The sequence below is a fragment of the Balaenoptera ricei genome, chromosome 3 (genome assembly GCF_028023285.1).
Source record: "Balaenoptera ricei isolate mBalRic1 chromosome 3, mBalRic1.hap2, whole genome shotgun sequence".
Taxonomy (NCBI): domain Eukaryota; kingdom Metazoa; phylum Chordata; class Mammalia; order Artiodactyla; family Balaenopteridae; genus Balaenoptera; species Balaenoptera ricei.
Genome location: NC_082641.1, coordinates 165,419,070 through 165,440,903, shown reverse-complemented (window position 1 = coordinate 165,440,903; position 21,834 = coordinate 165,419,070). Strand labels below are relative to the sequence as shown.

The 21,834-nt window shown below is 53.8% G+C and overlaps 1 protein-coding gene across 2 annotated transcripts in view; it reads right to left on the bottom strand.

Moving 5' to 3' along the window:
- The window catches only part of ADAMTS2 (ADAM metallopeptidase with thrombospondin type 1 motif 2), a 239,860-nt gene extending 218,865 nt beyond the window's left edge, over nucleotides 1-20,995 (bottom strand). For both annotated transcript variants that reach the window (XR_009502679.1, XM_059919687.1), the window contains exons 1-2: nucleotides 20,803-20,995; nucleotides 19,391-19,785 (exon numbers count right to left, since the gene is read on the bottom strand). Coding sequence is in view for 1 of the 2 variants with exons in the window: in XM_059919687.1 (XP_059775670.1) it covers nucleotides 19,391-19,785; nucleotides 20,803-20,929 (522 nt within the window). In the remaining variant the exon portion in view is untranslated. The remainder of the gene's footprint in view (nucleotides 1-19,390; nucleotides 19,786-20,802) is intronic.
- Nucleotides 20,996-21,834: the final 839 nt, after the last annotated feature.

Genomic DNA, 21,834 nt, shown 5'->3' with positions numbered 1-21,834 from the left:
TCGGCCAGGCGTGTGGGATTCCCAGCACTTAAGACAAAGGCACAGAGGTCGTTGGAGACCCCCCACTCCACCTGCTCTGCCAGTGCAACCCCAGATGGGCCCACAGAGTCCCAGCTTCCTTGCCCAATCGCACCCTTGACTCGTCTTAGGCCCCAGTTAAAACTTCTCACCCTCAGATTGTTTTTAGTTTTAACTGCAGCCCAATCAGCTCCCCCCTAGTGCTGCGACAAGGGCTATTTTCAACATGGGCAGAGCCTACATTCCCATACCTTGATGGGAATGTATGATCTTTGAAAGCTCTTGTCCCAGGCCCACAGGATGGAAGAGAGGGAGGTGGGTAAACTAAGTCAGAAATGCTGATTGGTCACGAGGGGTCTTGAATGCTGGTCTCCGGGCCTGTGCTTTACCGAGTGGATGAAGAAGAGCCATTGGAGGCACTCAGGGGGAAGGCACGGCAAGGCAGACAAGAGCAGGAGAAATGGGAGGGAGGAGCAGGGGCAAGATGGGCAGCACTCTGGGAGACAGAGAAGGCAGTGGGCCCCTGCTGCTCCCCCACCAACAGCAGTCTGGCTTTCCTCTGCGTACCCAGCGCTCTCTGTCCGTGTCCCAGCGCTTCAGACCATAGACTCTACCCCCTGGAGCCAGCGGACAAGTGACCAGGCCTGGCCAGTGGAAGCCCTGCTCCCTGCCCTGGCCACAGTGATTGCTCAAAGCTTGACTCATGACCTAGCCTCAGCCAATAAGAACCAGACTCAGGATGCTTGCTGAAACCCCAGGGGAAAAGAAGGTCTTTCTGCTGGGCTGGCAGTTGGTGCCAGGTGAGCCTGCAGCCCCTTCCTGGGGAGAGCCTGCTGAGGCCAGGCCATGGAGGAGGGAAGTGGAGCTGAAACAGGGCAGAAGGCCTGAGCATCCCCTTCTGGCCTGAGTTGGTTCTCATTGGGTTTTCTGTACTTGCAGTGGCAGGGGTCTAGACCTGGGGATGGCCTTCTGGAAGGGACAGGGCGGCAGCACCAGCTGCACAGGTGTTGGTGAGAGCACAGGAGCAACGGCTCAGCCTCTCAGTCACACCCTCCAGATTCACATCCAAAGAAGAGATTAGGGGACAGGCTCTCCCTCTCAGGGGATGGTGGGAGGAAAGGACATGTGCGCCCCCTTCCCTGGCCAGTGGCTCCAGACAGCTCTTCAACCCCAAACCTGCTCCTCCGTCTTACAGAGTCCACTCACCAACCTGCCTGCCAACAAGACACTCTTCTCTCCTTCCAGGCTGGAAATCTTTCCCACATCCCGGCTAATTGTATTCAGGTGGGGAGGATTTGGTGGAAGAAATGGCGTGTGTGTGTGTGTGTGTGTGTGTGTGTGTGTGTGTGTGCCTCCACCCCCAGCCCTGGCAGCTGCCCCAGGAATGCTGTGTCGGCAGGAAGGCACGGAGGACCCTGGGTTGCAGTCTGTGTCCTGACGGGCTCTCAGTGATGTCAGCGGCTCTTGGCCTCGTCCAGTAAACATCTGTTCTCCTTATTCTAACCCAGGAATTCCATTTCAGAATAGTCACGGCCTCATCTGGCAACATGTCCCAGGCTGGTTATGGCCTGGGGCGGGGAGAGCATCCTACCCAGGGGCCTGCCGGTTCCCAGCCCTGCCTCCCCACCCCGCCCACCCAGCCCAAGCCCAGCCCACGGAGCACTCAGAAGTGGTGAATATCTGCACTGCACTTCATGCGTCTCCAAGTACTTTCACACTTTGGTTCCTCCTAACAGCACCATAAGGAAAATACTACCTCGTAGTAACAAGGGCCATTCGCTACTAAGTGCCAGCCGTGGGCCTCACTTCACTGAATCCTCATAATAACCCACCAGACGGTTTGCTGCCATCAAATTTACCTTTCACAGATGAGAAATAGGAGGCTCTGCGAGTGAGGGAGCCAGAATCAAACATGGGGCAGGACCGCATCTGACTAGCGTACCGGGCCTCACACAGAGACAATGGTCCGTAAGCCGGAATCCTGAGACCGAGGTGGAAGGAAGAAACGACCAGCCGCAGAACCCCTCCGGCATCCACCTCAACATCAGAGAAATGCTCAAGTGCCGACACAGGGCCCACGCAGGAAACGAAGGTGACTGAGGCGGGGTGGGGGGTTGACCACAGGGAGCAGCAGAGACCGTGGTGCTGAGGCTGTGAGATCCCTCTGGAGGGCTCTGGCCCTGCTCAGTTCCAGCCCTCTGAAATACAGGCCTAACAGCTCTCCCAGGCCCTCCAGAGAAACTGGAAATCTGGAGCTCTGTGAGAAATTTGTCAAACACTGGGAAGGCCAAACAAAACTCATCTGTGGGTGGACATGGCACACAGCCCGCCAGTTTGCAAACTCCGCCCTGCACGATGAGAACACTTAAGTTCAGAAATTATTACACTGCAAAGGGGCAAGGCAGGGACTCAGAACGGGGTTTCAAAGTTCAGATTCATTCATTCCATTCAGAGTTTCAGGTTATACATCTGGATCTACCTGCCAGCCCTCCCCTGAAAGTGTCTCACTGAACCACTTCCCCAGCTGAAACTCAGGACAGTCTTTCAAAGACAGTCATTTTCCTGCCAGCCCTGCAAACAATTCTGCCCGGGTGCACAGCTTCTTGGCTGTAGGGGACACCTAACAGGCCACACTGGGCTGAGAGAGACTCCCTGACCTAATGGCGGGCCTAACGGGGGCCCACCAGTCACTGCTACTCATCCCCCCCAAAACCACCACACGTCCATGTTCTATGCTCAAGCTCTACTTGATGCAACAGACCAGGAAAAGAGAAGTTGCTCCACCAAGGGTAATTGAAGACGGGAGATCACTTCCACCCAGACTTGTCCACTTTAGGTCCACCATCTGCAGCATTCGCAGAAAGAGAAGCAGGACCTGGTCCTGCTCTCCCGTAGATGGCGGCAGGCCAGATGCTCTGAAGATATGGTTGTGGCTCCCACACAAAATTACTAAAATTCAATTTTATACTCTAACCAACGTAATAAGACATAAAATGAATAAATATTGAAAAAGATGCGAAAATATTATGAATTGCAGAAATAACTGCATACTTAGAAAATCCTCTCCTGCAAAAATAATCCACCAAAAAGGACAAACATAATAATATGGAAGTTCATGAAAATGCCTAGATGCGAAATAAATATGGAAACTTGCATATCTAGAGTGCAAACATGGGAAACATCCAATCGAGAGATTTATTTTAAAAGGATTTTTTGTGATTATCCATGTTTTGCATCTGTGCCACTATGATAATGGAAGATTGATTTTGCTGAAGCGCAAGAGGAAGATGCAAGTCATTGGGAGCAAATGAGAAGGAACCGGTGAGGCCTGATGGGGCTTGAGTTTGCTAGGTCAACGATGGCTGTTGTGTGTTTAGCTGCAATTGTGCAAATGCATATATAATTTGTACTCACATGCTGTTTTTATTTCCGTTGGCTCTTTGGGAATGAAAGTGTCTAAACTCTGAGAATATTATTAATCTGGAACAAGTAGGTCCCAGGTATTCTGAGTAAATGATCACCTGCTGTATCCTAGATTAAAAATGTTCCTAGACATCTACAATAACCTACTATAAAATATAATGGAAAAGATCCTATTCACAATGGCAATAAAATTCTAACTCTTGGTAGTAAATAAGGGATATATTTTAAAAGATTTGAGTTAATGTTCTTATTTCCCTGAGAAAATTAATCGTCATGAAGATGTCATTCACTTGTTCAGTAAAGATTTGCTGAGGCCCTGCTGTATGCTGGACACTAATTTAAGCATGCAATATCATCCAAAATAAAGATTCTCTTATGATATTGTTTAAAACCGTAGAAAACAAACCCAGAATCCATTTGAAAAATGGACAGAAATAGTCATTTTAAGTCACGATGGTGATACTTGCCCTATTAGGTATCACAACATATTGTTAAGCAAAAGTAATTAAAAGACCCTAGTCCTGGTGCAAGAAGAAGAGCAGAAAGGCCAGAAATAAACCAGATCACCTCCAGGAACTTCATAGTTAGGGAATATGCACCCCAAAGTCAGGAGGAAGGGTGAATTAGTAAATGAATGGTGCTGAGACCCCAGAGAGGCAATTTAGAAAAAATAAATACTTAAAACCAATACCTTATACAGTACAGGAAACACATTTCACTGGAATTAAAGAAGTTGAATATTTAAAATTCAAATCAGAAAAAAATCAAAACCTATGAAGCACTTCTTTGAAAGGCTGATTATATTCTACAGCCTAAATAAACAGAAGAAATCAACAGGAAGGGCCTGGCAGAGTTGACCAGAAGAAATGAAAGTCAGCAAGGTAAAATAAGAAAGGAAACTTCTTGAATATAAATCTGCCCAAGATAACAAAGGGTTAATGTTTAGCCCCAAGGAGGACCAGCCAGCTTCAGAAGAGGAAAAGGCATGTGGGGGAGGGGGGAAGAGGGAGGGGTGGTGGTGAGGAGCAACCACCAGTCATCACAGAAATACTAGTTTCAGCAACAATAGGATCATACCCACACCCATATAATTAACCCAAAGCAAATGCCCAGGGCTGAGGGGCCCAACCCCTGCACTCAGGAGCTGAGCTCATTCCACTGGAACCAAGGAGCACCTTCAGGTTGGGGAGGACTTCGAGGACCCTGCCCCGGAGCAGGACAAGCTGACGCCTGGACAGAGCCTACCATCTGACCTCCCCCATCATGCCCAGTCCCAGAATATCCACCCAGGTCACCAGAGCCATCATCCACAGACAGCAGCCCCCTGCGACTGGCCCTGGCTTTGGTTCTTGTACTCCAAATGCAGACCCAGGAGCTCCTCAGAGAGAAGAATGCAGCAAGTCCAGTGACCTTGATGGTGGGGGCAGATGTCTGGCACACCCTTCCTGTCCCTCTGGTGTCCACCACTCAGCTTTGGCCACCCTCTGCCTTCTACTCCATCCACTCCCAGACACTGAGCAGAAGCCAACCTCATTCGTCCCCTTGCCCGGATGCCCTTGCGCAGGACACCACCTGCACAACCTTCTATGGCAACCCTGGGGCAGAACACAGCTTGGTCCGACCAGCCTCCCTAGTAAGGACACAGTCAGCAAGGGCCTGGGCACCCTGGCAGGAAAGATGGCACCCAAAGGCCAGGCCACACTATCTGAAGTGGGGGCTACTCCAGCAAGGCAGAGCGAGGCCTTGACCTCATTTGCTGGGAAGTGCACCAAGAACTCGGCCCTCCCCCGGTAGCAATGAACCCTGCTTGTGCGGATGCTGGGGCGGGGGGGTGATGTGTACCTCTGAGGATCGCAGGGGCTGGATCTAGAGCTCCAACTACAGCAGAAGGAGCCTAGGCTCTGGGCTTTGTGTGACCTGAGCTAGGTCATTGCCCCCCTCTCTGAGCCCTGCTTTCCTCCAAGGACAGCGGGATAACGTCACCTTCCCTGAGTGTGCCTGTTGCCGGTGGGGGCTTGTGAGCATCACAGGAGGTGACTGTAAATAGGACAAAGCAGACGCAGCCTGGGGCCAGCGATGAAGAGCCCACTGCCCAGGATGACATCATCCAGGGTGACGAAGGGGGCTCCCCTTACTCTGGGAAAGAAGGGGAGGACAGAGAGAAGAGAGAGGAGGGAAAGGAAGGGAGGGGGAGGGAGGGAGTGGAAAGAAGGGAGGAAAGAGAAGAGGGAGGGAGGGCTGGAGTGAGGAGGGAAGGGGAGGATGGGGGAAGAGAGAAAGAGACAGAGGGGAAGCAAGGGACAAGAGGGGAGGGGAGGGAGGGGTAAGGCAGGGAAGAGAGAGAGAGAGAAGGGATGCCAGGGGCCTGTGAGCCAGGACCCAGCACTACCCCCAAACCCTCCACCTCTCCCTGTTTGGGAGCTGCTTAGGAGACACAGGCCCGCCCTCTGTCAGCTGAGCTGAGCCCGGGGCCAGGACCTCTCCTTGCTCTGTGCATGCGGGTCTCAGACAAGCCACTCCAGGCTGTGACGGACCCACGCACCCAGACGCCCAGACCCCAGCTTGGAGCTAGTGAGCTCAGGCCAGTGGCTAATGGTCAGCTGGCGGGTGCAGAGAGCAGAAGGGAGGGGATAAGGTTGGGAGCCTCACAGGGCCTGCGGTCTGGTTGGGGGGGCTTCAAGGAGGAGGACGCCCCTGTGCCTACCCCGCTGACAGGATCTGCGGCATCAGTGCCCACTGAGTTCCACGTGCCTGCAGCGTGCAGAGCCAGCCTTTGGGATGGTCATGCAAGGGAGGGTGTCCTCCCTCTGCCAGACTCTGAATTCCTAGGTGAGGGAGCAGAGAAGGTCAGGAGCCACCACCCCAAAGGCAGCTCCCCTGGTCCCAGGCCGCCTGGAGGCCTGGCCGTCCCTCTTGGCCAACATCTCCTTTCGCCCCAATCTCCCCACGACATTCCTTTGGACTGAGGTCAGCCAGCCTCATTCCCTGTCACTCCCTCACAGACAGACGCCCTCTGAGGCAGGTGGCATCGCAAGTAGGGAAACTGAGGGTCACAGGCCACCAAAAGAAGTGCAGGGTCCCGAACTGGTTCTGTCCAACCTCACACCTCCTGACCCCCAGGTCCTGCCCAGGTCTGATGAGTCAGAATCTCTCAGCGTAAGGCCTAGGCACAGGCATTGTTCAAAGCTGCCCAAAACCCACGCCTGTCTGTGGGCAGACAGATAACATGATGGAAAACAAATTTATGTTTACAGGCCACAGATGTCCTCTAGGGGGCAACAGTCTTTGGAAAAAGACCTAGAAGCATGTGGGAATAAAGGTAACAGCGGGACGTAGGGGGCCTGGGTTAACAGGTACCAGTGACTCAGAAAGGGGGACAAAGTCTTCTGTAAGACTCAGGAGAGGAGGAGCCAGGAGGCTTGCCCCAGAGAAATTGGAGGATGGGAGAGACATCACTGAGAGGAGGGGAACCTGCCATCAAAGTGACAATTCCCCCACAGATGGGCTTTCTAAGAACCAGTCCCTGTTCTACAGGGAACCACCTGCGCGGCTGGACAGTGCAGCCTCCTCCACCTTCCTCGGCAAAGCTCCCCGCACCCCACAAACGCTTCCTGTGAGTGGCTGACAGCTGCACACAGGGGCTGGCTTGTATTCTGGGCCAGCAAGCTTGCAACTGAGGGGACCCGGCAGCAGCCCTGAGGTCCAGGACAGCAGGAGACACAGCCCCTGGGAACTGCAATGCCTTTAGCCTTTAAGGAGGGTGGTGGCAGTGTGAGGGTTAGACACATTTTATCTAGATTTCAGCTCCTTTGCTGATGAAAACTAGAATTCAAAGGATACTGCCTTCGCATGAAATCCATCTTAGTCCACGAGCAAGCAGAGAAACGCCAGGGGCGTCCCCATCAGAGGCAGGCGCAGAAAGGGATACGCAAAGCCACTGCCGTTACTTAACGTTACTCCAAAGGTTCTAGATGGCACAGATTGAAAATGAGCCTCCAGAATTACCACAGTCTACAGATAGGACAACTGTATACACAGAAAACCCAAGGGAATTCACAAAGATGTATTAGAATTAATGAGTTCAAAAAAAAAGAATTAATGAGTTCAATCAAGCATCCTGATAAAAGATAATTATATAAAAATCAATAGCCATCCTGTATACCAGCGATAGATGGAAATGATTCAATTCACAATGGCAAAAAGAAAAATATCCTTGAAATGGCCGTGATTTAAAACAATAGGTGACCCATATAAAAAATGTGTATGTAACACTTTACGAAGCAACATCAAAGCAGAATTAAATCGATTGAAAAATACACCATGTTCCTGGTAAATACTACAAATTTTGTCCATTCCTCCTTTAATTGGTTTCTAAGTTTAATTTAATGTCAATCAAATTCACAAGGGATTTTTCTAACCTGATAAAACAATTCTAAAATTCAACTGAAACAATAAACAGATGTGACCAGCCAAGAAAATTGTGCAAAAGAATAACAGCGAAATGGGGAGTATCCAGCCAGATGTTTCAAAGCAGCACTACCCAACAGAAATGTAATATGTCGCATGTACCCATGTTAAAAAAAAAAGGTGAAATTAATTTCAGCAATATATATTACTTAACCCAACACATCCAGGCTATTATCATTTTAACCTGTAATCAATACTTTAAATTTATCAATTAGATATTTTATTTTATTTATTCTTTTTTTGGGTACTAAGTCTTTGAATTCTGGAGTATATTTTACACTCAAGAGCACCTCTCAGTTCAGACCAGCCACATCTCAAATAGCCAACAGCCTCAAGTGGCTTGTAGCTACCACAGTAGTGAACAGCACAGCTGTCAAGTAGCCAGTACTTTAGATATTAGAGATTTAAAGCTCTTATACTGAGCAGAATTCAGTACTGGTACAAGAAGAGGCTGAAAGAAAAAAAGAATTTATCTGTGACATCAGACCTGAGGTTTCATTTGCAACTGACTGGAGACAGTATGTGGCATAATTCATTTAAAAAATTATACATACTCACAGCTCTTGAGCCAGTTTCTATCATACCTCCAGAAGCTCTGTCTCAATCAGACTGGCCACCGCTGAGCCTTAGACATACCTTGCATGAAACATAAATACGCCCTATTTGCCATGTGGTTCCAATCCCTGTTTTCAAAGGAGAAATATCCAGGTTCAAAGATGAATCTCTTTTTGTTGTGGTTGTTATTTTTTGGCTGTGCCGTGTGCTAGTTGCGGCACGCGGGATCCTCGTTGTGGCACGCGGGATCCTCGTTGCGGCACGCGGGATCCTCGTTGCGGCACGCGGGCTTAGTTGCCCCGCGACATGTGGGATCTTAGTTCCCCGACCAGGGATCGAACCCGCATCCCACCAGGGAAGTCCCTCAAAGATAAACCTTTGAATGTTCTGCTCACAGAGCCGTCAAGGGCTTGTCCCTCCAGTCTGAACAGCCCGGTCTCTGCCGCTGCCCTGCTTCCCCAGCCTGGGAATTACGTGCCAGCTCTTAGGCCCTGAAATCACTTGTAACATCATCATAATAATAAAACTATGTGTCCGGGACTCTAAGACACCCATTTTTCACATTTACCACATACAAACTCAGGATGAAATCAATGGGTCTTACCACTGCCGGCAGCTGGCAGCAGCCATGGGGGGGCTGGCATTGCCTGGCACACACCAACTCCGCCACGGTGTTTCGTATCGCCATTACTTCGCTTGAGTTACTTGTAGGGTCAACACTTCTTGTGTTGAGACCTTTGCCGCCCCAAACGTCTTCAAGAAGTCACACTGTGATGCAAAAAACTACAGTGTGTGCAGAAAGGCACGGAGACGACAGAGTGTGTAGCTTTGGCATCCGTGAGGAATGTCCCTGGAGGAAGGACTGTAACCTCGTTCCTTTACCAAAGAGAGGAAGACACCCAGAAGCGGACGAAGCCAGTCACACACTAAGGAAGCAAAGTGAGCAAGCCAGGAAAAACAGCCCACCACTCAGAGCAACTAGAGGCGGGGTGGCTGGTTCCTACACCTCACGGGACTGCGGTTAAGGTGCAGTGGTGTGGTTTAGCTGGGAGTGTCCCCCCTTTCTTGTGGCGCCCTATAATTGATGGCACCTTAGATGCAATGAAACACAGAAACGGCCAACACTTCCCAAACCCGGGGCCTGGGCTAAGTGCACCCACCCTTCCAAAGCCCAGTGAGGTTGGCAGTCCAAGGAACTGATGTTCGGCAGTGTTCGTGGCCCTTGTCCAGGCTGCCCAGCTGCGCAGGGCAAAGCTGACCACGTGACGTGGCAGCCTCCAGCCCACACTAAGTCCACTGCTCACCATGGTGATCACTGAAATGTAAAGGGCAGGGTAGGGCGGTGCAGAGCCTGCCTGAGCCTTGGTCCTAGACGCCAGGGTTTCCTCTGCCTCGGAGCAGAAGCTGTGTGCCCCGCTCCACAGGCCCTGGAGTAGACATGCAGTGTAATTGAAATTCATGGATCAGCCTGAGGAGCCGGCTCCAGGCTCAGTAATAACTTCTCCATATTAATGGCAGCACAGCAGACCCAGTGGACAGCTGACATTTAATATGAAACATACGCAGCAGAGCGAGAGGCTCCTACCTGGGCCCTCCCATTCCAGAATGCCTGCCACTGTGGGGACGGGGGGCCCAAGGCGGCACCAAGATTCAGGGGGCTGGAGTCATCCCCTCAGTACCTCCATCCCACCTCAGTCCCCTCCCCTGCAGGAAACCCCTGCCAAGAACATACACGACCACACATGCACACTCACACTTGAATACACACACTCGCACACATGCTTACTTAAATGCACACAGGCACACGCACAGATACCCACACACACTCACATGCACACACATCATACTCATACAGATATGCATACACATGCACACATTTCCACATACATATACACACACATCCCATGTATAGGAACATGCACACACATTCACATACACCAGCAGCCTGCTGTGTTCTGGCAGCAACACAAAACCCCCCAGCCTGCCCGAGTGCAGGAGGGCAGTAGGGGTAATCAAGGACTCATCTGCCTGCCAGTATAGACCCATGATCCCAAGAGAGGCCCCATGCATACTTGACCCTACAGATCTCAGAGACCAGAATGAGGAGGCCCAGGCCACAGCTCAGGCCACCACACAGCAAAGCCATCCTCTATGCTGAGTGGACACACCAGGCCATGGTGTGGGGGGGCGCGGGGGGGCATCCCTGTGTCTCAGAGTGGATGAGCCCTTCGATGACTCCTCTACTCACGCAGGTTGTGGCGTTTGTGGTCCTCACAGCAGGCCTGGGTGAAGACCCAGCCTTCCCCCGCCTCCCAGCTGATGCTGGGTCACTCCTCACTCACTAAGTGCTGGGCATATGGGGGATGGGCAGTCAAGGCTGGCCATCAGGCAGGGGAAACCTGAAACCTGCCAGCACCTGAAGGAGCAGCATCCTTACACTTGGGAACCAATGCCAGGAACACACAACCAGGCAGTGGAGTCAGGGCAGGGATGGCAATGTGACAGAAGGTGGTGCACAAAGAGCTGGCCTCCTTGGGCTGAGGCTCAGAGATCGGTGACCAACTATGCTGGCCTTCATGAGGAGTCTAGTCAGGCTTCACTATGCTCCTGCACGATGCATTGCTGGGCCACCGTGATTGGCTATGGAAATGTCCCATGACCTAAGCCTGTCCGTTCAGAGTGAAGTCAGAACTGTGGCAGGAACCTCCAAAAAGTAGTCTGTTTCCCTTTTGCACCTGGTTATACCTGGGGGATGTGAGGGGTGTGGGTGCAACTACAGCCAATGGTCCACCAAGGAACAGAGTCACACTGGGGAGAGGGGGCTGGGCGAGCAGGGGCGCCACTCCACCCCTGAATTACCTACCCAATCCCACCAGTCCTCAGATGCCTTTTGTGTGTGTGTGGTAAAATACATATAACAGGGACTTCCCTGGTGGTGCAGTGGATAAGACTCTGCACTTCCAATGCAGGGGGCCTGGGTTCAATCCCTGGTCAGGGAACTAGATCCCACAGGCATGCCGCAACTAAGAGTTTGCAGGCCACAACTAAGGAGCCGACAAGCCACAACTAAGGAGCCTACCTGCCACAACTAAGGAGTCACATACTACAACTAAGGAGCCAGTGAGCCACAACTAAGGAGCCCACGAGCCGCAACTAAGACCCGGCACAACCAAATAAATAAATATTAAAAAATAAAATACATATAACATAAAATTTACCATCTTAACCACTTTTAAGTGTACAATTCAGTGGTATTAAATATATTCATAATGTTGTGCAATGATCACCACCATCCATCTCCAGAACTCTTTCCTTCTTGTAAAACTGAAGTTCTGTACCCACGAAACAACAACGCCCCATCTCCCTCCTTCAGCCCCTGACAACCTCCACTCTACCCCCTGCCTCTAAGATTTGGACAACTGTAAGTGCCTTCAGATGCCATATTTGCTGAAGCCTGTTGAGTCTGGGTTTCAGACCACAGACATGCCTACACCATTCTGAGGGGCCACCATGAGGTGGGCAGGGGCCGTGGGCTGCTGCTCTGCCACCCCTAGCACAAACCCCTGACAAGCCAGCCTCCACCATGGGAGCCACAGGTCAGTGCACATCCCTCCCCAGTCCCAGCAGGAAGCCCCTTCCCTCCCGCCAAATGGCACTCAGTGAGAAGTGGTGAGGAGGCCAGACAGGAGGTTGTGGATGCCCCAGAAGAGGGCATGGGGTAGCTGTGATAAAGTAAGGCTGGGTTCTCAGCATGTTCTCGAAGACAGCCCCTGCCTGCAGGGAGCCCTGGCCTATCTAACGATCCTGCTGCCAGCATAGCTCTCAACATTTCCACATATGCCTCCGGAGGCCCGGTCAGGGGACCTCAGAGCTCACTGGATTCACACTGGATTCATCTGCCCATGTGATATCAGCAGACTCAGAAATGCAGCTTCTCTGAAGAAACATCCGTAGGTCTGGCAGCAAGGAGCCCATGCTCCTGAGGGCCAACAATCTATCAAGGGAGGCAGCGCATAGACTAGCCAGGGTCCCCACCTCTCCATCAGCCTGATCCCCTCAACTGGTCCCCATTTGGCCCCTAAGAAACCCAGAGTTGCCCTAGAAGGGTCTCAGAAATAATTGATCCAGCCCCACTTGTCACTGGACAAACCGAGGCTCATGGTGGGAGTATTTGCCCAGAGTTGCACGATGACCTGCCAGAGCCCAGTCCAAGGTCTCTTCACCACCCCCATCCCTCCTCCAAACAGGCTCAGAGTGGCTTCCTTCCTTACGTAGTTTCATTTAGACCACGGGTTTTGAACTCACGTTTCATGAACCCCAAAGTGGGAGCAAGAAAACTGTGCAAAACCACATGTGTGCACAAGTGCTTTCCTGTGGGAAAGGAAGCAGAGCTTTTGGCCATTCTCCAAGGGGGCCTACCCCACTGAGTGTGGACATTCTGGGGTCTGCAGCAAAGCATACAAGGAGAGGTGGACCATGCCTGGGCATGGGGCACAGGGTCTTAGGGGCAAGGAACTTCACAGGCTTCCAGCCCCCACTCCCCAGACACACTCATTTCATGGCCCCTAGCTGAGCTCCCCCCAGGTGCAGCTGGGCCCTGTGGGCCCAGGTACAAGTTGCCCATAGTACAAGTTACCAAAGAAGCATGGGGTACAACGTGGCATGTGAATGTCTAAGACAGCTTCCTGGATGAAGTGCCATTTAGCTGAGACCTACAGAGTGAGCCAGGTAAAGAGGGAGGGATAAGAGTGGTCCAGGCGAGGGCACAGCCTGTGCAAAGAGCCTAGGATGGGAGTGTCCAGTGGTGGAGAAACTGAAAGCTTGATGTGACTGGAGCACAGGCATGAGGCAGGACACAGTGACAGACGAGGCTGAAGGCTACTGGGTCAGGTCATGGGAGGCCTTGTATGCCAGGCCAGTGGGTTTGAATTTTTTTTTTCTGAGTTTGGATTTTTTTTAAGGGCAATAAGAACCACTTAAGACCACTACTTAAGAAAGACTTAAGACCACTTAAGACCACCACTTAAGAAATGTCTTAAGCAAAGGAGTGACATGACTGAATGTGTGGTTTACAAAAATCAGACTGGCAGCTGTGGGGGGAAAGAGTTGCTCCAATTTGGAGTGGCTAAGGATCACATGGGCAAAAGTCGGGGCTTGGAGTTAAATGTGGTGGAAAGATGGGAACTGGGATGAAGTCCGGACATGTCTAGGATGATGACTGGCTGGATGTGGTTGTCATGGAGTGGGAAGGGAAGGGCGATCCTGGGATTCCTGCCCAAGTGAAGGGTGAGGTCTGGAAGAGAGTAGAGAGACCTGTGTTCCATTTCAGAAGCATGGGGTCACTCAGGGAAAGAGCCCCCAAAGCAGCTGGGCAGGCAAGTCTGGAGCACAGGAAGAGATTCGGGACAGATGCAGGGCCTGAAGTCTGGGTGGAGAGTGGCAGCCCAGCACACTGGTCCTTCCTCTTGCTTTTACGGTAAAACCCCAATCCATTCCAGAGTTTGGGGATCTGACCCTCACTCTCAACCCCAAAGAGGGGCAAGAGACTCTGGCCAGGCCCACATCACAGTGATTGATTTAAAGGTGGGCCTATAACCTAAGTAGGACCCATCAGAGCCCTCCCCAGGACTCTAGCAAGAACCGTCCAAAAAGGAGTGTTCTCCATTTCCAAGAGATTGCTACCATGGAAGAGAAGTTAAGCCAGGAGCTGCACTGGTGGACCCCATATGGGTAGAGCCATCCTGAGATGAGCACAGACAACTGACAGAGCTGAAAGGCAGAAAGCATGTTCTAAAAGCAGCCCTGAATCTGCTAGATCCAGCCATGCCTGAAGCTGGAACTCCTCAGGACCCCAAGGATAACTGGGCCCATGACATCCCTTGTTTGTTTCATCCAAGTTGGTTTTCTGCCACGTAAACTGAACAAGTCTTAAACAACAAGGAGAATAATAAGCCATGGAGGAGGCTGAGACCACCCTGGGCAGCTGTGTAGATTGCCAAGAGCAGGGGCCAAGCAGGTACCTCTGCTCCTCTGACCTGAGCAGCCCCAACACCCAGGGAACCCGGACGTTCCCGCAGCCCCTCTTTGGTGTTCCTGAGACCTTCTGATTGCCCTCCAGGCAGTGCCAAGGCGAGGTGAAAGGTAGGAAGACCCTACAAAGGGCAGCTGCAAGTCCCACACACCTCTCACCCCCAGCCCTGCAGCCCAAGCCTGCTGCACCTGCCCTCCGCATTCCAGCACCTGAACCAGCTGGAGCCCAGTGTGTGGCCTAAAAGACAGCAGCCTTTTTAGGAAAAATGAAACTCAATTCAGTCCCTTAGGCCAGGAAATGACTTCTCTCTGTGGCCCTTAGTGACTTTTAATGCCCATCAAGACTATACAGAGCAGGTGCCTGGCCAGGATGGCAGCCCAGCAGGGGAGCGCCAGCCCACAAGGCAGCAGCCCTTGAGCCTGCCTCACAGAGTCACTGCCCAGCCCATGGACGCTTCCACCAATGGCCTTGCCAACCAGAAACACCAGGCCAGAGAGGTCCCCTGAGCTGCACTGCATGAGGGAGACAGAGGTATGGCAGGGTGCTTCCATCCTACTGGAGTCCCCACTGCCATCACCTAGCCACGAGGACTCAGGCCACCTGAAAGGAGCTGCAGCCCAGAGCAAGTCAGCCGCAAGTCACCAAGCCACTTGGCCACCAGACCTGCTCCCAGCTCCCACTCACTGACACTGACAACAGTCAATGCCGCTGACTGAGAAGGTCTCCAGGAGTTGACTAGAAATGTTTTAAAGAAATGCATTTCTTCATTTTTATTCTTTTTGTTGGTGTGCAAAAAACGCAATAACATGTAGTGAGCTGGGCTTGGAACCAAACAGACATGCGTTTAAATACAGACTGCAAAGCTTGAAGTAAGCTATCTCGGTTTCTTCATCTGTAAAATGGGGATGATATCAGCACACACCATAGGGTGTTGTGAGGATTAATCAAGGTGATACAGCATAAGGTGCTCAGAAGAAAGCCTGGCACATAATAAGGGCACAGTGAACTGTGACGTTCTGTTATTACTTTTTATGTCAACAGGCTTCTCATTGGGTTTTTAATGAGCATGTAAGAATGATGTGAAATTAGTACACCTATCATGTGGCCTGAGAGGTACTAGAAAACTCTTCCATAGCAATGAGATATACAAGAATCCTTTGTTAAGCATTACTTTCTCACGCATTGTAAAAAGGCAAATGTTAGCCTTTCCCTGTGAATATGATGAACTATACCTGTCTAGTGACCGTAAAAGAACCTGGAAACTACACCTACCAACCTCTCTGGAAATAAAATATATGGTATGTCTTATGAAGCATGTGGCATTTCCTGAGTCTGTACCTCTACCTGACTCTAGTAGAATTTTCACCTTGGCACACCCAGGTTCCAACCTCATATCATTATAGGAAGCAGCACCCCTTGCGCTCTCCATCCATGGGGTTCAGCATATCTCCTGTCCTGATTCTCATGGGAGCATCTGGCCCCAGCCTGAAGAGAGTGCTACCCAGGACTCAGCTGGAATTATCAGAAAAAGATGCCAGCCAGCACCGGTGGGGCCCCTTGACTTACCACAGAAGGACTCCACCTGAGAACAGAGCCAACACATAAGAAGGCAGAGGCAAGAGACAGCAAGAGTCCTAATGACAGGAGCACCTGGATCCAGCCATGCCTGAAGACTGACCATTATGTGAGCTGCTAACTGCCCGTTTCTGTTTAAACTAATTTGACTTGAGTTTTCCTTCGCTTGTGACTGAAAGGATGCTGACCATAAGAATCCCCTCGTGCTGAATAGATTAGGAGACTCCTGTCCACAGAAAACAAAGCTACTACTGCCTTCCTTTAAGGCGGAGAAACAAATTCAGGACCAAGCAAGTATATGAGCAAATGTGTGTCCCAGGCCAGGAGCAGGACGATAGGCCTGAAAGGGCCTATGGCTCTTGGGAGAGGCTTGTCCCACCTAAGCATCTAAACTTAAGCTGTAAGACCACAGCTGCCTGCTGTAACCCTGCTCCTTGGTTTCTCCACACGTCTTCCAGGAAGGCTAGTTCCACACGTTCTGCAAAGAAGGTGTTGATGGTCCCATCTGCATGGGAAGTACTGCATTACACGGAGTTCAAGAGGTTTCTTTATTACAGAACTTCTCAGAGAACCCAGTGGGCCTCCTTAAATCTCCCAGGCTGAAAGCAAAGGTGCAGCGTTTCCCACACCAGTTGTCCACTGAACCGCATTTGCTCAGAGAAACTTGTGGTGTAATCCTGTAGTACTCCTTTGCAGCAATGGGAGTGTAGAGTTTTGCTTCTCAAAGGGCAGTCCCGAAGCCCAGGAGCACAAGCCTGGTAGCTTAATTAAAAATGCAGAACCTTAAACCCCACCCCAGACATACTGACTCAGAATCTGAATTTTAACAAGATCCTTGGGGATCTGCACACACTGCAGCCTGACACACCTGCTTCAGTGTGTTTCACTATCTGTGAAGGAAGAGCAGGGCTGCAGAGGAAGGGGTACTGTGTGGCATGACTGCTGGGAGGATGATATGCATGTAGCCTTGTAAGGACTATTGAGAGGGAGTGCCTAGGGATTACAGCTTCTATTACTACACCTCAGGGGCTTCTACCCACCCAGACTTGGGAGCACCATGGCAGAAGGGGCTGGACAGAACCAGGCCAGACTCCTGCCACCACAGGCTGTGTGGCCTTGGGCAAGTCACTCAACCTTCCAGAACCTCAGCTGCCCATCTGTAAACCAGGGATGAAGAATCCTCCCCCACAGGGTCTCTGTGAACCAGAAACGTGACGTTTAAACCCCGGGCCCTTAGCAAGTGGGCCTATCACTGATGCACAGAGGGACTTAACGGGCTAAGGAATTAAGTGGTATAAGATCAGAACAGACACACACACATGAAGAAGAAAGAAGGAAAAAGAGAAGAAGAACTAATGATGCTGCCCCACTATCTCAAGGCCAGTTTTCACTGACAACATTCAAGGCCATTCAGGCAGATGACAGTCCCTCTTCCAACTCCAGTCTTCTCTCCAGCTGTGTCTTGCACTTCTGCCGGTGTGTGTCCAGTACATGTTGACATCTCACTGCACCTGTTCTGACCAAGCCGATACACACCTGGTACTTCTCTGCATATGCTCTTCCCTCTGTGCCTTTGCCCCCGGCAACTCATTCTTCAAATAGCCGCCAGGAGCATGCTTTCCAAGCCCTGACCAGAGTGGGCCCCAGCCCATCAGCTGAGCATGTGTGCCCCAGGTGGGCACCAGGCCAGCTACATCTCTGACCAGCACAGTGGACAATGGCGCTTGGAGGTGCTGGCTGAACAAACAAATCACAGAATGAATGATACATGGACAAAGCCTCCCTGAAATGCTCTCCATCAAGTATTACTTAGCACACAGGAGTTGGCCCAGCAACAGACTACCTCCATGTCAACTCCCCCACCCCAGCCCAGGCCACCCCCCCCGAGCCCCCAGCACCAATTTCCTTTTATTTAGGAAATTCACCTCCAGTGTAAAATGAGATGCACGTATGAGGTCCAGGGCAGCCTCAGAGGCAACAAGGATATAAAAGGCTGCACCGTGTTAACCCAGCTCCTCCAAGGACATTTATAGTTGTTTGCAGTACGCCCAGGTTCTAACTAAATCCAGCCAAAGGCAGTGATTTTCCGAAGCAACAAGTGACATTTCCTGTGTCTCCATATAAAGAACGCCAGCGGTTGTGGGGCTCTGTGTAATTGCTGGCTCTGCAGCCTGCAGGGCAAGACTGAGGACAGGGGGCTTGGGGACCAGCAGGACTGGGAGAGAGGCCACTTGCTCAGAGTAGGAGTCCCCTGAGCAGCAATTAGAGTGGAACCCATGGTGGGCGGCTTCAGATGTCTGGCCAGCACAGCCAGCCTGACCACCACACACCCAATCCAAAATAGAAAACTGCAGTGGCTTCTGCCACGTGCCAGGCCTCAGGGTGGCCGGATGGAGCACCGCCAATGTCAGCCTCCTCCCTGAGCATTGATCCAGGCTTCCTCTGAGGACCCCTTATGCCAGGCCATGGTCCCCCTAGGCCCTAAGAAGCAGGAGAACTTCCCAAGGCTCTGGTCACACTGAGTGGCCCAGGCAGTCCCAAAAGGGACCCACTCCCCAGCCTCTCCTGTCCTTCAGGGGCTGCCCATGGGCACCAGAGCCTGCATTTCCAAATGCTCGCCTTGGCTCAAAATAGAGAGAGAAAACCAACTTTTCAAATAACCAGCTGAAGTCCAACAGGAAACCACAGCATAAAAATCAGTGGTTCCCGGTCAGCCAGGGGGCAGAGGGATAACTGGGTATTTCAGCACCACTGCCTGCTCCCTAGGCTGGCACCACTTGCACACACAGAAACGAGAAGACCAACTGCCAGCACACATGCCCCCACACAAATATCACACATGCCACAATGCACAGCAACACACTCAACAGACACGGGCACACAAATGAACAGAAACCTGCAGATACACACATGGACAAGACACAATGGCACATTCACATGTTCACACAAGTACACAGGTACTCAGGTACTCGTACCCGTTCCAAAACACATGTGCAGATGCACGCACTAACAGAGATATACACACACCTGGATGCAAGATGAAGACCTGTGCCTGCAGGCATAAGGGAGACCACACTTTTCTACTTGATAAGTGCTTTGGAAATGTGGCCTTCCCCCTGCATAAATCACCCTCTCTGTCCAATAGAAACAACTTGCCTTCCAGCCAACCCCTTCAGTCTGTACCCAGTGGTCCCTAAGCACAGGGGTGCAGAGAAGGTCCTCAGTACAGGCCTTGCCCTCCCAGGGGACTCCCAGATAAACGGCTTCCAAAGCCCAGGCGAGGGCAATGGACAGAAAGAAGGGAGAGAAGTGCGTACTCACCAGCCCGTCGCAGTTGCTGAGCGCCACAGAGGAGGCTTCAGCCAGGCCGGCCACGTCTCCGACGTAGAGGCAGGTCCCAAGCAGGGGCTCCACGCGGGTGGCGCCCGACTCGCCCTGCCACTCCACCGTGGCCCCGGGCGCCACGAGGCGGGCATTGGGCCGCAGCCGCAGGTGCAGGTCTCGGCCGAAGACCGTGACATTGTAGAAGAGGCGGCCGCCAGGGTCCTCCTCGCTGCCTCCAGAGAAACCCGGGATCTGGACAGGGGCAGCCCTGCGGGCCCGTACCCCAGCCTGCGCCGTCGCCGCCGACACCACGTGGGACACCAAGAGGCCCTGAGCGTCAGTGCGCACCGGCACCGCCAGGATGCGCTCCGCGCCGTGCCCCTGGGGCCAGCCTGCAATGGGAAGGGACGTTAGACCAGTCGAGACCTGGGAATCCCAGGGCCCTGCCACCGAGTCCAGCATCCTCACAAACCCCTCCCCCACTGCGAAGGGAAGGGCATTCCTCTAGGCAACCCTCAGAAACTAGCCTGCACCTCCCCGGCCTTCTTCCAACCGGGAAGGGGCGTTAACAGGGCCGCAACTCCCGACCCCCGCCGACCCCGGGCCGACACCCTCTGGAACCCTCCCAGCCAAGAGCTCTGCATCCTGCCCCGTTCCGGGTTGGGGCTCCGCGGCTCCTCACAGTTCCCCAGGGGACGGCCCGGTCAGAGCATCCTCCGCCCCTTGAACCTACCGTCCTCGGCAGTATGTGGGGCTGCTCCGAAGCCATTCCCGGCTGGCCCCCTACCCGCGTGCTCCACCCCCTCAGCAGTCCCCGCCGCCCGACTGCCCTCACCGCTCGCCTCCGGAGCGGCGAGGACTCGGCTCCCCCGGGCACTGGCGGCCTGTCCTCCGTGTACAGCTCCGGGTTAGCCCGCTGCCGGCCCCCCTCCCCGCGTGTCCGAGGGCAGGGAGGGTGAAGGAGGGTCCCTCAGATCTTCGAGGATCCCCTCCGGGTCGCCCCAACCATTCCTCAGGGCCCAAGGCGGCGCGCTCCGCACCCGACTACTCCCGAGCGTCCCCGGACGCGAGCCGGGGCGCCGCCTCGCCCTGGCTCCCCCGGACCCGCTGGGGCTGGCGCTGCGCTCTCCGCCGCGGGGCTTTCCCGGCCCTCCGTCTCCACGCTCCGCGTCCCGGGAGCCGCGAGCGCTCCGAGGCTCCCCGCGGCCCGAGACGCCCAGGTGCGCCGCAGGGCGCCCCCTGCGCGACCAACCCGGCCCCGAAGTTGGCCAACTTGGCCCCGGGCGGGGCGCGCGGAGTTTGCCCAAGTCAGGCTGGACGACGCCTGGGGAGGGGGCGGTGGGGCACGCGGGCCGGGGAGGAGCCCGGCCGACTGGGGTCGGGAGGCGTGAGGGCCGCGCCGCACCTACCTGGGGGGTCGGCGGCGGCGGCGAGCCGGGCGTCCGCGGGCAGCGGCGGTAGCAGGAGCGGCAGCAGTAGCAGCAGCAGCAGCGCGGGGCAGAGCAGGCGGCGAGCGGCTCCCGCCGGCGGATCCATGGCAGCCGGACCGCAGCCGGGGCCCCGCACTCGCAGCCGGCGCGAAAGTTCCCCGCGCGCCGCCCAGCCCACATCTGGGGGCAGCTGGAGCCGCCCGCAGCTGCAGCACCGCAGGGCGCGGGGCGGAGGAGGCGAGGCGCGGAGAGGAGGGCGGGGGAGAGCGGAGGGAGGCGGGGAGAGGGAAGGAGCGAGAGAGCTAGGGAGGCGGGAGGGAGGGAGAAGGCGAGCGAGGGGGAGGGCGGGGACGGCGGGCGCCTCAGCCTGCGGTGACCCGGCGCTTCTTGGCGCGGCCGCCGCCGCCGCCGCCGCCGCCTCCGCCCGCTCCCCTCCTCGCGCCGTCGCCGCCGCGGTTCCCGGCTCGTAGCGAAGCAGAGACACCCCGAGGCGGCGGCGTAAAAGCGCCGCGGGCCGGGTCGGGAGAGCCCCGCTGCCGGCCACCCTCTGCGGCGCCCCGCGCACTCGTGGCGCGAAACCTCGGAGGAGCTAAAGCCCGCCCGAGCATCCCCACCCAAAGAGTCCTCGGAGCACCCGGGTCCCAACCGTCAGCCCTGGGGCGCGAGGGGCCGCCTCTCCCTCTCTGTGCGCCCTGGGGCAGGATAGGGAGCAGAGCTGGGAAGGGGTGGGGAGGCCTGATTACTGGTCCATGGGACTGAGCCAGGCCTTTTGACCAGTTGGAGACGCCAGAGGCTGAAAAACAGTTTTACAAGGAGGGCGCATGCACCACAAGAGCCACCCCAAAGATCAACTTTTACCCTTACAGAGAGAGGCAAGTTTCCCTCAGTCTCCAGCTCCTCTTTGCCTGAAGTCCCTCTCCCCCTCCATCTGCCTCCCCAACCCTCCATTGCAGCCTCTGAGCACAGTCTCCTCCACCTAGACCTGGGCTCCGCCTGCTAGAGCTCAGTCAG